The sequence below is a fragment of the Lagenorhynchus albirostris genome, chromosome 19 (assembly GCF_949774975.1).
Source record: "Lagenorhynchus albirostris chromosome 19, mLagAlb1.1, whole genome shotgun sequence".
NCBI classification, from domain to species: Eukaryota; Metazoa; Chordata; class Mammalia; order Artiodactyla; family Delphinidae; genus Lagenorhynchus; species Lagenorhynchus albirostris.
In genome coordinates this window covers 15,531,126-15,546,897 of record NC_083113.1, presented here as the reverse complement: position 1 = coordinate 15,546,897, position 15,772 = coordinate 15,531,126, and the positions used below count along the sequence as shown (strand labels likewise).

Below are 15,772 nucleotides of genomic sequence, written 5' to 3'. Positions count from 1 at the left end.
CTTTCAAAAGACCTTCCACAGTAGAAAAAACTATATGTGAAAATATATATATGGAAATAATATCCATAGAAAATAACTGGCTTACCTCAGAGTTTTTCAAATATTGTGTACTACTTGCCTTTCACATCACAACCTGATACATGCAAAGTTTCATAAAACAATACCTATTGTTTTCTATTCTATTCTACACTACACTATTCTAGTCATCTTTTTCTCTCCATCCCACCTTCTCTATCTCACACAAAAAGTCAAAAACCACTAAACTGATTTCATGCTGCAGTAATGTGTTGCTACCCAGAGTTTGAAAAAACATTAGTTTAGAATGATTTCATATATTAATATGTATAAAGGGCACACGAGTGATCAGAGAATAATGAAAACTACACTTAGAAGATAAGGGAAGGGACTTCCTTGGTGGCACAGTGGTTAAGAATCCACCTGCCAATGCAGGGGACACAGGTTCGATCCCTGGTCTGGGAAGATCCCACATGCTGTGGAGCAACTAAGCCCATGCACAACTACTCAGCCTGCGCTCTAGAGCCAGCGAGCCACAACTACTGAAGCCCATGTGCCTAGAGCCCATGCTCCACAATGAGAAGCCACTGTAATGAGAAGCCTACACACCACAACGAAGAGTAGCCCCCACTCGCTGCAACTAGAGAAAGCCCTTGTGCAGCAACAAAGACCCAACACAGCCAAAAACAAATAAACAAATAAATTAATTAATTTTAAAAAAAGAAGATAAGGGAAGAGATTAAGAAAACCTTATAGGTCCGTAGTTCTCAAATTTTGGTGGGGATCAAAATCACCTAGGGACCTTAAAGATTCCCAAATAACCACACAAGACTAACTGAATCTGAATCTAGTGAATCAGAAAAAAGAGCTTGGAAATCTCTAGTTTTAATGCTTTCCACTAACAGATTCTGAATCAACTTCAGATTATGATTAGCTATCTTTGCCTAAAATTTTAAAATAGCTTCCAAATTAAACTTCTAAAATAAAATCCAAATGCCTTCCATGACTTTGAGGAAGCTCTCCATGGTTCCTGCCTAAGTATCTGATTCCCCATGAGCCTTCTCAGCTTTGCTCACTATTTGCCAAACATATTAGCTTCCTTTTAGCTCTGAAAATCACAAAGCCTATTTCAACTTACAACTACCTAGAGCCTGTCCTAGGTCTCTGGACTGTTCTGAATGAGATACTCTATATAAGCCAATTCTCAACCTAAGGTCTCAATTTAAATGCCAGTTCCTGAATCTTAAACATCTATTTCTGGTAACAGAAGACTAGGTAATTTAAATGAACCTTTCTAATGACGAGAGCAATTATACAAATTGGACAAAATATAAATGGCACCTGACTGAAGGCATTAGAGAATTCATATAAGAATAAAGAGTTGGTGGGCCAGAAGTTGAAAGATATGAAAACTCAGAGAAATAAGTCCAACATTTGGGGCTACTTTTCCATTTGGGGAGGTCTTACAATTCTAGAAAAGGCAAGTGAGATGTGGAGAAACTAAACAGTGTTTTGGACCATTTCATGGGTCTTGGGTGACAATAATTGGAGAACAAGACTCAACATAAATTCTCCATACTTTGGGTTGGGAGCCCAGAGGGCTACAATGAGGAATAGGGAGAAACAGTAGACCAGTCTGGGCAGGGTCTGAAGTATGAATCATATTTGAATCATCTCAAACTCAGATATCTGGACTGAGGTAATTCAAGATCGCTTGTCATAAGCAAACCTAAATCTTCACTGAAGATGAAGGCTTAAAATTGCTTTTATAATTTCTCTTTACAGTGTCTAGCTCTCAATAAAAATTGACCAGGTGAATGAGGATAAAAGACAACTTAACTAAAAATCAGGAGAAAAAAGACAAAAGAAACGGACCTATGAGGGCTGTAGTTATGTATCCATCACCACAGTAATGATAAACAACAACAGTTCTACTATTCCTAGATACTCTTGTGCCATCCCTTTGCAGTAGATCTCTCTTCACCCTAGGGGAAGATGCCTGGAAACCACTGATCTGTGTCTTCCCCAATACCTCCCTACAGATGTAAACAAAAGTACATCCATACTAAATTTAAGATAAAAATGCAAAAAGTGATCATATACCTCTCCAATTGCCTAGCCTCTTGCATACTACTTCCTAGGTACTAACCATGGTTACCTTCTTTAGTTCTCCCTATCCTAACCAATGAAAATACCAAGTTGCTTTTGTTTACTTATTTTTAGTTCACCCTGTTTTGTTTCTTTATGCCCTCTCATGTTTTTTCTTATTTACTCTTCTATCCAAGGCAAGTCTATTTGTTCATCCCAGAAGAATATCTTTTATCATTTCTCAGGCACTGCTACAGGTCAAAGACATAACAAAAGGCTTCTGTAATCTTACGGAATGCTGGGGATGTTGGAGAGGAAAAAAAGCAATTATTCAATATAAGGGAAAGAGTCTGGAGTGATAAAGTTCCTGGTATTCTATTTTAAAAAGAGTAGGTTGGATGGACATATAGATCAAGAAAAAGAACACACACAAAATTCTCATACATTACATAATGGGAATGCAAAACAGTACAACCATGATGGAAAACAATTTGGTTGTTCCTTATAAAGATAAACATATACGCAGCATATGATCCAGCAATCATAGGTATTTACACTTATATCCAGATAAACATCTGTACACCAAAAATCACAGTAGCTTTATACATAATCGCCAAAAAAATGGAAACACAAATGTCCCTCAAAAGGTGAGTGAATCAACAAACTCTGGTATTTCCATACAATGGAACAATACTCAGCAATAAACAGAAACAAACTACTGATTTATGCAATAATATAGATAAATCCTAAATATATTTTACTAAGTGAAAAAAGCCAGACCCCAAAGGCTATAAATTTTGATTCTCATTTGTATAATATTCTGGAAAAGGCAAAACTGTAGGACTGAAAATAGGTCAGTTTACATAGGTTGGAAGGAGGAAGGATTTGACAACAAAGAGACAGCATGAGGGATTTTAAGGGTGTAATGCAACTGTTGTATATTATGACTGTGACAGTGGTTACACCTGATATGTAATGGTGCATCAGATTTCCTGAAGAACACACAAAAAAATGTTGGATAAAACATGACAAACCACTTTCTAAAAGTAAGCCAAGCATAAAAGAAAGTAAAGAAGATCCACAGGGGACACAATGAAATAAAAAACAGAAACTAGAGAGGTAAACATGTTTTGAAGCCACAGCTATCTTCAGGACATTTGCTGTCTTCAATGGCCTACATTTGAATCTTAATGATTAAAAAAAAAAATCCAAGAGACAAGGTCTTGGACCAATAATAGGTCAGGGATTAGAAATAAACCTCTTCACAAAATTGGAACCATCCAAAGCCTACAGTTCAGAGGGAGGAAAAAAATCCTCTGGAGTCAAAGGAAAAAGACAAGGAAATCTTAGTCTTAGCAATTTTAAGAAATTTTTTACTCTGAGATGGGGAGTCATTGGAAGGTTGTGAGAAGCAGCATGACAAACTCTGACTTTGCTTAAAAATGATCCTTCTGGTTATTTTGTTTAAATTAAAAAAAAAAGATAGTGGGAAAATACAGAAGCTAGGTGGATAGAAGTTAGGAGGCTATAGCAATAATCCACATGGCTCAGGCTAGAGTGTGGAGGAAGGGGTGGAGAAAGTGAGATGTCATTGCATTCTGGATATATTCTGAATGAAGAGGATTTGATGATGGATTGGACATGCAATATGATAGAGAAAGTCAAAGAAAACTCTAAGTATTTTGCCTGAGCATCCAGAACAATAAATGTGCTGTTTACTGTGAACTTCTCATTATAGTAGAAGGTCTGGGAGAGAATATCAAGAGTTTGGTTTTGAACTATTTGGTTTTGGACTTTACATGGTAAAGATGTTGAGTAGACAGGCGTATATGGGGTTCTGGCGACATACATGGATTAGATTTATAAATTTGGGAATCGTCGACAAATAGATGACACTTAAAACTATGGGATTTGATGAAATCATCCAGGGAGCCTTTGGACACAGAAGAGATGGGAAGAGAAGGGAAGAAAAGATAAGGGAAGTTTGAGGATTGAGCCCTCGAGCACTTCAACATTTAGAGGTCAGGTCGATGAGAAGAAACTAGCAAAGGAGATTAAGAAGGAGCAGCCAAAAAAAAGAAAAAAAAAATGAAGGAGCAGCCAATGACAAGGAAGATGGAGAAAAATTAGGAGAGTGTGGAATCCCAGAAGCCAAGTGAAGCAAGTGTTTTAAGGAAGAATGATCAATTATGTCACATGCTGAAAGATGAGGTAAATGGTGACTTCTCATTTAACAAAGTCTTTAGTGACATGGAGGATACTAGTGATCTTCACCAGATAGTTTTGGTGGAGAAATGGGGATAAATTTTGATTGAAGCAGATTTAAGAGAGCATGGGAGAAGAGTTGGAGGTAGGGAGCATGGAAAATTCTTTTGAGAAGTTCTGTTGTAGAAAGTAGCAGAGAAATAGGGCTGTAGCAAGAGGAAAATATGTGTTTAGAGATTTGTGTCTGTTTTGTTTTTCCTTTTAAGATGAGCGAAGTTACATGTTTGTGTGCTTTTAAGTAGCTCTCTGCAAGAAACAACTCTTTGCAGAAACCAGCACTTTGCAGAAGGCCTTTTGCCTTGTCACTTCAGTGAAGCTATATTTTAACTAACTTTTACACCAGATGCCCCCATGCTTAACTAACCTCCAGCCCAATCACACCTTTGAAATCTACTAATCCCACAATGCCCTGCCTAATCTGTTGATTCTTTCCTTAAAGAAGCAGAAATGAAGAATAAGTAATTAACGGATGACAAGATCCTTTCCCCAGCCTTCCTTTCAGTAATCCCACGAGCAAACTACATGAACAAGATAGCATCTAAAGGAAGATCACAAGAGTCAGTAAGTCTGCACGTAATGGAAAATGACTAGGAATCTGACCCGCTACCTTAATGATTAACTGAGATCGTTTCCCCTTTTATCCCTTTAAAAACTTTCATGGCCAAGCAGAATCTTCGGAGTTGGCTCTGGGACACAAGTCCTCCTTCTCTCCAGGTTGCAAGCCTCCTGAATAAAGCAACCTTTTCTTTTCTAACCAACACTTGTCTTTCAAGTATTAGTTTTCAAGTGGTGAATAGCCGAACCTGAGTTTGGTAACATGCTGATAAAAACGATTATAACAGGGCTTCCCTGGTGGCGCAGCGGCTGAGAATCTGCCTGCCAATGCAGGGGACACGGGTTCGAGCCCTGGTCTGGGAAGATCCCACATGCCGCGGAGCAACTAGGCCCGTGAGCCACAACTACTGAGCCTGCGCGTCTGGAGCTTGTGCTCCACAACAAGAGAGGCCGCGACAGTGAGAGGCCCGTGCACCGCGATGAAGAGTGGCCCCCACTCACCGCAACTAGAGAAAGCCCACGCACAGAAACGAAGACCCAACACAGCCAAAACTAAATAAACAAACAAACAAAAAAAACCAATTATAACAGATATAGACAAGCTGATGTTTCAGGAGACTAAGAGAGCAATCACTTCAACAATGTCCTCAAACAGATGAGTAGGACTGGCATTTAGTATATAAGTGGAGGTACTGGACTTAGATAAAAGCACAGAAATTCATCTATGATAATAGGAAAAGAGGCAGAATGACTATGGGTGCAGGGAGGTAGATTGATGAAGCTTAAGTTTGTAGGAGTTCTTTATCAGTTTCCAGTAAAATCAGCTCAGGGCAATCATCTTAGAGTCAGGCAAGAGGAATCAGAACAGTCATGGCCTTAGGCAACTAACAACTTAGCTCTGAAGTAAATAAGCAAAAATTGATAGCCATACAAAGAGAAACTGATAAATCCACAGTCAAGGTAGAGGACTATAATATTGTGATATAATAAGAAGCAGTATATTTGGACTTTGTCCCTGTTTTCTGGGAGAAAGCTCCTTAAACTCTCAGAATTTCCTGAGTGATAAAGGTAAAAAGAATGTTTTTAGTTATTCATAACATGTCCCTTTCAACCACATGAGTTTATGTTAATGAGGTGAGTTTTGGAAAGCCCCCAAGGACAGGAGCTGGTTGCCAGGGGAACCAACCATGTAATTAAAGCATTGGAACTTTCAGCCACTCCCCACCTCTGAAAAAGGGAGAGAGGTTGGAATTTGAATTAATTGCTAATGGCCACTGAGTTAATCAATCATGCCTACATAATGAAGCCTCCATGAAAAATCCTAACAGGAGGGGTTCAGAGAGCTTCTGGGTCAGTGAACACTTTGAAGTGCTAGAAGGGTGGTGCACCTGGAGAGGGCACAGAAATTCTGCAACTCTTCTCCATGCCTTCCTATAGTGTTAAGCCTTACAGTTGGCTTTTTTTTTCTTTTTTGTAATGCAAGAGTATGACTTAAGCTTTGACTGTCAAGGCATTCACTTCAACCATGTCTGGATCAAATAAACACATTGCCAGGCACATGATTAGATAAAGAGGCAGGTTGAATCAGGCTGTCTCCCCACACTAAGGCTCCTTCGTTTTAGAGATCTTGATTGATTTCAATAATTGACCATTTGGGCCACTTGTTTAAGAATTTAAAATTTGAGTTCAATGTCTGTGCTCCTAAAAAGCAACAGATACTGATGACTGATGGTATTATTGGCAAGATCATATATAACTGTTGTTGAACATAAAAAAACATGGAAATCCACCCAAGTCATTTTACAAAGTTAAATGAACTCGGGTAACAAAACTGGACAAAGAAAGCTCACAAACAGTCCACTCTGTGGAAAACTAATCCAATCTCACAAACATAGGTAAATTTTTAAAAGAAAATATTAGCAACATAGAATCCAGCTGTGTATTTAAGGACTAATACATCATTATCAAATAAGGTTTACCCCACAAATGCAGAAATAGTTCAACATCAGAAAATGTATTTTCAGACTGTCTATTAAAAACTCTAATGGCTCTTCCTTAACCTAATTAAGGGTATTTACCAGAAACCGACAGAAACATACTTAATAAAAAAACTTTAAACTTTAGAAGCACTCCCAATAAAGTCTGAAAAAAGACAATAATTGTTTTCAAATTGTGATACAGTCAAATATTCAGCTCCTACTGATTAGTTTTCACAAAATGGTACAAATAGAAAAGAAAGGGATCACACATTATATGTATAGAGCAAAATTATCTACCTAGAAATCCAACATGATCCATCACAAAACTATTAGATATTTCTATAAGGTTATTATCAATTTACAGAAAGCAATATTTTGCTCTACCTATATATGTATGTATATATATGATTTTTGTCTGAGAAGAAAATATTTCTATTTATAATATCAACAAAATTTATAAAGTACTGAGGAAATTACTTAACAAGAAATGTGCAAGACCTTTTAAAAAGGCAATGAAACTTTACAGAAGGACATAAAAAGAAAAGTAGATATAGCATGTTCAAAGAAAGAAGGATTCAATATTGAAAGTATGTGAATGGTGCATCAGATTTCCCCAAAACACCATGAAATGCTAGATAATATATATCAAATACCCTTTTACAAGTATGCCATGCTTAAAGGAAAATAAAGCAGATCCAAAGGGGGCAAAATGAAGAGATCATCAGATACTAGAGGTCAGCATGCTCTGAAGTCACAGCTACCCTCAGGACATTTGTTGACTTCAATTGCCCAAAAGTTTATACCTTACTGGAATGAAAAAAACCCAAGAGACAAAAAGCCTTGGGCCCACTAAACGTCAAGGACTAGCACTGAACCTCTTCACAAAATCAGAACTGTCCAAGGCCTACAGTTCAGAGAAAGGAAAAGAAAAATCCATCTGATCTCAAAGGAAAATGACAAGGTACATTTTTGTCTTACCCTAGACTCTCAATGAAAAGAAGAAAAAATGCTATGGATAATTCATCATTACACAAGAGCCCCTATGCTTGCAAGAAACTGCAGAATTAGACCGGTTCCCCAGAAATTGTAATTGTTGAATGACACATGTAATATAAATGCTTAAAATATATGAAAATATAAAATCAAAACCATGAGGAAAAGAATATATAGAAGAAAAGTAAGATCTAGGGGAGAGGGAAAATAACAAGTCCTAGAAATAAAACAATATAATCAATTATATTAAGATCTTAAAAAAAAACACAGCCAGAGAGAAAATACAGATTACTTACAAAAGGAACAACAATGAGACAGATGGTAGACTTCTCAAGAGCAACAACAGAAGCCAGAAGACAGTGGAATAATATCTACAGAATGCTGAGAAAAAAATAATTGTCAGTATAGAATTCCATACCCAGTTAAATCATCAGGCAAGAATGAAGATAAAACAAGGTTATATTGCAACAACAGAAATATAAATGAAGAGTATTTACTAACAATAGGTCTTGCTTAATGTATTTCATGATAAATAAAATGATCGCAGTATGAAGGTATGATGGAAGATGAATAGTGTGCAAATAAAACGATATTCATGTAAATAAATCTACAACCAAATATTGCCATTTTGTAAAACAAAAATAATGCCCATTTTGGGAGGTTAAAAGAAAACAATTAAAATATTAGTCAACAATAACATATTAAATAGGAAAGATTAACCCAAGTTAAAACATTCTAAGATTCTTTATATTGTCCTGGGAGAAGGAAGACATTAACTATAGCCTTTCTTAAGTACGTACTTGTTAAGTGACACAAACAATAATGATAATGATTAAATGACCAAAACAGGCAGAAATACTCTCAAAATATTTAAACTCACCAGTAATCACGGCAATATGTTATTCAATTTTTTATCTACAAATTTACAGATATTTTTAAGTGATGATATCTAGTGTTGGTCAAAGTGTAGAAAAAGAGTAAGTCATACACTGCTGGTACACGCCTGACAAGAATTTTGTGAAAATAAAATATGTATTTGACATAGAGATGAAAATATCACATCTCTCTATAAACCTCAATTCACTGCCACAGCAGCCACCAATTTATTTCAAGGTAGATAAAGTCCTTGATATCTGTGTTTTTTAACTTGTTGGCCTTGAAATCCTAGGGATGAGAGTGAGGCATATAGTTTATTACAAGACCTCTACAAAGTAGTATGCAAACCAAATATTATATGTGGCTTGAATAACTACGTTTTATTATTAATAAAAACAATTAATATCTAGTAAAATGTTTAATTTCCATTAAAAATGTATATTTTTTCAAACATCATTATAATTTAAGAAACTACAAAACTGCATTTGCATTAAGATAAATAAAATGCATGTGATAAAAAAGTAAAGGTAACAAATAGTGTATACCTTCCAAACTAAACAAGGGAGGAAGTGGAGTTTAAAAAATACAAAAAACAAAAAAACTGTACCCATCCTGATTAAGGAAAGATTTTAAAAGGAAGCAAAGAAGATCAAGAGAGTAATCCAAAAGCATAAAATAGGAGAGAAATAAATCCAAGCATACCGGCAGTAACAATTAAATTTTAAAAATAAATTCTCAGATAATATCATATTACAGTAGTTACCAAACATGGCTGAACATTTATTTGAACAACCTAGGGAAATTCAAAAAATAATATCTCTGTCCCGTGTCCATAATTGTGACTTAATTGGTCTGGGATGTGGCCTGGGATCTGGAATTTTTAAAAGGTCTCTTGCTATTTCCAAAGTGCATATAAATTTAGAAACAGGGACTTCTCTGGTGGTCCTGTGGTTAAGACTCCATGCTCCCAATGCAAGGGGCCTGGGTTCCATCCCTGGTCAGGGAACTAGATCCCGCATGCTGCAACTAAGAGCCTGCATGCCACAACTAGAAGATTCCACATGCTGCAACTAAAGATCCTGTATGCCACAATGAAGATCCCGTGTGCTGCAATTAAGACCCAGTGCAACCAAATAAATATAAATAAATACTTTTCTAAAAGTTTAGAAATAATTTCTATATATTTTTCCAAAGTGATTACGCCAATTGATACTGACATCAGTAAGGTACAGAACACTTAAAAAAACAGATCTACTCACATACAATTCATATACCTACAGTTCATTCATTTAGAGTACATACAATTCAACAGTTTTTAGTATATTCATAGAATTGTACAATAATCACCACAATCAAATTTTATAACATTTTTATCACCTCAAAAAGAAACCCCATACCTATTGGCAGTCATTTTCATTTTCCAATCCACCCTCACCTCCCAGCTCCCACCTCAGTGCTAGGCAACCACTAATCTACTTCCTGTCTCTATGGATTTGTCTATTGTGGACATTTCATATAAATGGAATTATACAATATGTAGTCTTTGTGTCTGGCTTCGTTCATTTAGCATGTTTTCAAGGTTCATCCATATTGTAGTATGTATCAGAACTTCATTCTTTTTTATTGCTTACTAATATTCCATTGTAAGGATACACCAATTTTACTCATCTATTCATCAGCTGATAGACATTTGGGTCATTCCACTTTTTGGCTTTTATGAATAATGAGGTATATAGCACTTCTGCATTTAAAAGTTGTAAACACTTGGTACTGTCATACTTCTCAATTTTTGCCAATCTAGGGCATGTGAAATAATTATCTCACTGTGGTTTTAATTTGCATTTCCTGATTGCTAGTGAGGTTGAACAGTTTTTCATGATTATTGGCTATTTGCATTTCCTTTTCCTTGAACTGCCTATAAATGTCTTTTATCCAATTTTTCAAAAAGGTTATTTACCATTTTCTTAACCATCTATAGGAGCTTTTTATATTCTAGATACTAACTTAATTCTTGTCAATATGCATTGCAATTATCTTCACCCAATTCACGGCTTGTCATTTACTTTCTTTATGACGTCTTTTTATAGAGAGAATAATTTTCATGCAAATTTATCAACCTTAGAATAATTATTTTTAAAAAGAACAGAACCTTTAGAAATGTTCAATTTAGTTCTCTTTCACATCTGTTCCTTTATAAAAATCTTTTATTGCTTTTCATTTTTGTAATTTATTTCTTTAAGTATTTCACCAATAGTTTATATTTACATTTAAAAATTCCAATATGTTAAATCTTTTACCATGCGATCTGTTGTTTCCTTAGATTACTTATCAACTCACCTGTGACCTGTTTCCTCATGGGTTTGATGATCTTTGTGAGCTCATCTTTTGTTGATTAATTTGTGAGAATTCTAAAAGCCCTCTTACTTTCCTCCAGAGAGAATTTGCATTTGCTTCGGCCAGGATTCAGAGGGCACCACCTTAGAGAATAAAATTTCAACTCCTTTTTTTCTATTCTTTAACTATCCTTCTTATTACTCTATCATTCACTTTTCTTTAGATATAATGTTTTTCTGTTCCTCCTACAAAGTTAATGCCCAGCCCAAGTCCTTTACACCTACTATTCCAACTGCCTGGAATACTGTTCCTCCAGATACTGGCCTGACTCATGCCCCTACTTTGGTAAAGTCTTTGTTCAAATATTACTTTCTTAGAGAGGTTTCTACAAAATCTACCTATCTAAAATAACCTACCCCCCCATTCCCCATTTAGTTCTTTCTCTGCCTATTCTACTTCACCTTTATTCATACTGTTTATTGCTACCTGCAATTTTTATATTTATTAAATAAATATATGCACATAAATATGCACACACATACACATATATTTTTGTTTCCTTATTTATTTTGTATTTCTCCCACAAGAATGTAAGTTTCACCAGAATAGGAACCTTGTTTAGATCATTATTTCTCCAATGCCTACTACAGTCATTGGCATAGAATAGGCCCCTCAATAAATAAATATATTTTGAATAAATGAGTACATTTTAAAGAATGGAGACAAATGATATAAATCTAAATATAAAAAAAAATCTGGAAAGGAAATGACTCCCAAGTTTACATAAAAGGGTTGTTACAGGGGGAAAGAGAACTGAAGGGGCAAGAGACAATTATATTCCAGCGACTTGAAGAGTCCAAAGACTAAAGTCATCATTTAGATGGGAAAATCAAGACAGAAGGAAGACAGGCAATTATATTTGAAGGCTGGAGAAGATAAATGTGCCCAATGAAACCATCCATGTCTACTTCCAGTAATTTGAAACTATTCCTTGGAGAATAATAAGAAATTCAGTTAATCACTTAAAAACAACATTGAAATAACAGAAAAGAAAGCAGCCATTCCAAAGGTAGATCCTGAAATACTAGGGGTAGATATCCTTACCTAGTGACACCAAGTTACTATAGTTCTCCAACATCACATCTCTATACAAATCCCTTTGAGCAGAGTCCAGGCATTCCCACTCTTCCTGAGAGAAGTCAATGGCAACATCCCTGAACATCACTGATCTCTGAAACACAAACATAATACTAGTTGTGGAAATAAAGAAAATATTTTTTCAATGGAAGGGGAGATGATAGAGAGCTCTCCGTGAAGAAGGCAACAGAGCAAATAGGCTGGGAAGCCTCTTACATGGATAAGACACTAAAGAAATTGGTGCTTCTGAAGTTCCTTTTTATGCCTGTTGCTGTAGATATTTCCTGCATATAGAATATCTCATTTTACACATAAATCTGAGAATTAATAAAGTAAATGCAATGTCCCAATTGAAAGAAATAGCATACACAAGTACCCTGTACAATAGGTGTCTTACATATCATGCATTCTCAACAAATGCAAGTTTCTCTTCTTCTCTATTTAAGAAAGAAAAAATTTGGTATAGTTTTCTGTAAAACCTTATAAAATCTCTATCTTATAAGATTTGCATAAAATTAAAGAATTTATTGAAACCTCAGGTTCACCATTATATCAGAATATTACATAAGCATTTTCCTGGTTACCAATAATTTAGTAAATATTTTTAATAGACTGTAGAATAGCTCCATATAATGAATATATCTGACTTAATAAGTGTGCATCATTGAACACTTTAGGTTACATAAAAACCTTGTAAGCATTTTTTAATTTTGGGAGTTTATAATTCTCAACGGCATCATCACGTGAATAATGATCTTTCTTGTTACTATTAATCACTTAAAAACTTACCTTTTCTTTATTCTAAGCAACATAAAGGTAGAAAAGATAATCTAAACTTACACATTCAAGATTAGCACAAAATGTTGAATCTCAAAATGATCCATGTTACTGGTATTCGTCAATCACGGATTCCCAGGGAAGATCCCTGATCTCTCTGTATTCAATCCCTAATATGTTCCTTATCTTAAAAGCTCACAAAGCACGAGGTTTGCCATGTATGGACACTAAGCCCAGTCAAGACCAAATCCTATCTTGTCTAACCAGGAAATGTAGGTCTAAAGAGAAGGTCAAAGTTTTCTCATGGGTGGTTGTACAAATCTTAAAAAATCAGGGACTCTGCTTTTGTTATATCAGTGTTCCCAGTCAAAGATGCTCATTGGACTTTTGCATAAGTATGTGAATATAGGTTAGATTAGAAAGACATACTTAGGGAAGACACTATCACTTATAAGACTGGAAAAAACTGGAAAGCACACTGATGAATGGGGTGAGTCAGGAAGGAACTTTTAGGAATAAGGAATGCAAACATGCATGTATTCTGTAAAAAAGTGATTATTTGAAGAGGGCACAAGGAAACACTGATTTACCTGAGCCATGGTTTTTACAGCTGCAAGAAATGATCAATCATCTTCTGGGTTCCTATCTTAGAGAAGCACAGAGTCTGGAAAAGGCAGTACTGGGGAGGAGAAACAGAACCATGAGACCATGCTTTTTGCAAACCTCCAAATCGGTAAGTTAGAGTTATCTTTGTTGTTCTCCTCTTCCTGTCCCTTTCTCCCATCCCCAAAATATACACTAAGCAGGGGAGATACAGGTGGTGATTCTTACCCTGGTCAAACTCAATGCTCTCTCTCTATACAAAGAGGAAACATTTACAACGTCTTTACTCTTTCTGAAATGAAATTTATAGGTAATAAAACACACATATACACTATATCAAAAACAGAGATAATGACCAACTGTTAAACTTTAATATGTTAATAACCATACACAACTACATAGAAGGCTCAAATAGTTAAATACTTAGGCTTACAACTACTTAAAATGAACACATTTAGATTTATAAGATTACAATATTCCATTTAATATGGTTGACATCTTTTATTTATAGTTGACATTTTAAAAAAAGGCCATATATGTATGTATGTGTGTGTATGTGTGTGTAGAATCAATGAAATGCATTACTACAAATGAAGACTTCTACAAGTATGTGATACTAGCAAGTCTTATCACAAGCAGTGTTGCCATCAGTGCTGTAACTTTTTAAAATGGTTTAAAAAAACTCAGTAAATTTCCGAATAAAACAAAGTACAATCTTTTCTCAATCAAACTATGGTAGCATTCCTGAAAGATTTAGCTGACAGTAAAACCATGCAATAATAGTAAAATAGATAAGTGCAGCAATTCAAAAAAAACGAGGCAAAAAATGCTTTACGTGAGAGGTGCCAGACCCAGATAATTATAAACACATTTTACCCCCAGCTATGGTCCTCATTTTGCAGGTCACAGACAATTTCTTTGTTGTGCACTTCAGGACATCTAGAAGTTGGCAAACTACTGCCCACCAATTATTTTTAAAAATAAAGCTTTACTGGAACACATCTATATTCATTCACTTATATACTGTCTTTGGCTACTTTCACACTATAATGGCAGAGTTGAACAGCTGCAAGAGAGACCATATGGCCCATAAAGCCTAAAATATGTACTGTCTAGCCCTTTACAGAAAAGCTTTCTAAGCTGTGATCCAGATCCATGGTTTGCTTCAGTCCTTCAAAAGCCAGAAGCCTTCACCCTCAACCCAGTTATTTAAACATTCAAAAGAACCCAGTTATATTTCGAAACATCCCTAGGGAAAGTCACTGCCCCTACAGAGAATCATTGATATAGGTGATCAATAAATATTTAATTAGAAATTCCACTTCTTCCAGCTACAATAGATAACTGTGCCCATCGTAACGATAAAAAAAGAATTCAGATAAGATGTAAATACAGAATTTAAAAAAAATTCATCACAGAGCTGAAGACACAAATACATTTAAATGAATTAAACTCCAAAAAGTACCAAGTTCTTCATAAAAGACATGTATATGGATGCTCCCATCCCTGGCAGGGCTTAAACTAAATTTTACTTAACTTAAAGGTAAACAGTCCAACTATTCCAATAAAAAGACAATGTCAAGGCAAGATAAAAAAGCAAATTCCAATTGTATGCTCTTTACAAGAAATACACTTTAAACATAAACAGATGGGTTAAAAGTTAAATGGAAAAAGCAAGAAACTAATACAACATTGTAAAGCAACTATACTCCAATAAAGATTAGAAAAAAGTTAAATGCAGAAATATATACCATACAAACACTAAGCCTAAGAAAGCTTGTGTACCTGTATTAATATAAGGCAAAATAGACAAAGAGTAACACTGGCAATAAATGATAAATTCATCAAGAAAACACAGCAATCCTAAATGTGTAAAGATATAACAAAAGAGTATCAACATATATAAAGTAAAACTTGAAAGAACTAAAGGAAGAAAGAGACAAATTCACAGATTTGGAAGTTTTAACATCTTTCTCTCAGTAATTGATACAAGTAGATTCTTAAAAATCAGTAACAATATAGAGGATTTATACAACACTATCAAGTACCATGATATAACTGATACCATACCCAACTCTCAAGAATACCACACTCAACTGTCAAGAGCTGAGCTGTGCTAGATAGAGCTGAGCTGCTGGTTGTCAGAAAAG

The 15,772-nt window shown here is 35.2% G+C and overlaps 1 protein-coding gene across 3 annotated transcripts in view; it reads right to left on the bottom strand.

Annotated features, from left to right (window-relative positions):
- The window catches only part of LOC132510364 (zinc finger protein 420), a 171,813-nt gene that overhangs the window by 3,182 nt on the left and 152,859 nt on the right, over positions 1-15,772 (bottom strand). The window contains exons 1-2 of one of the 3 annotated variants that reach the window (XM_060132327.1): positions 11,109-11,223; positions 8,192-8,276 (exon numbers count right to left, since the gene is read on the bottom strand). The exons of 1 other annotated variant lie outside the window; for it this stretch is intronic. Coding sequence is in view for 1 of the 2 variants with exons in the window: in XM_060132322.1 (XP_059988305.1) it covers positions 11,109-11,127 (19 nt within the window). In the remaining variant the exon portion in view is untranslated. Of the gene's footprint in view, positions 1-8,191; positions 8,277-11,108; positions 11,367-15,772 lie in introns of those variants that run through there. One more of the 3 variants, XM_060132322.1, reaches the window with a different exon arrangement.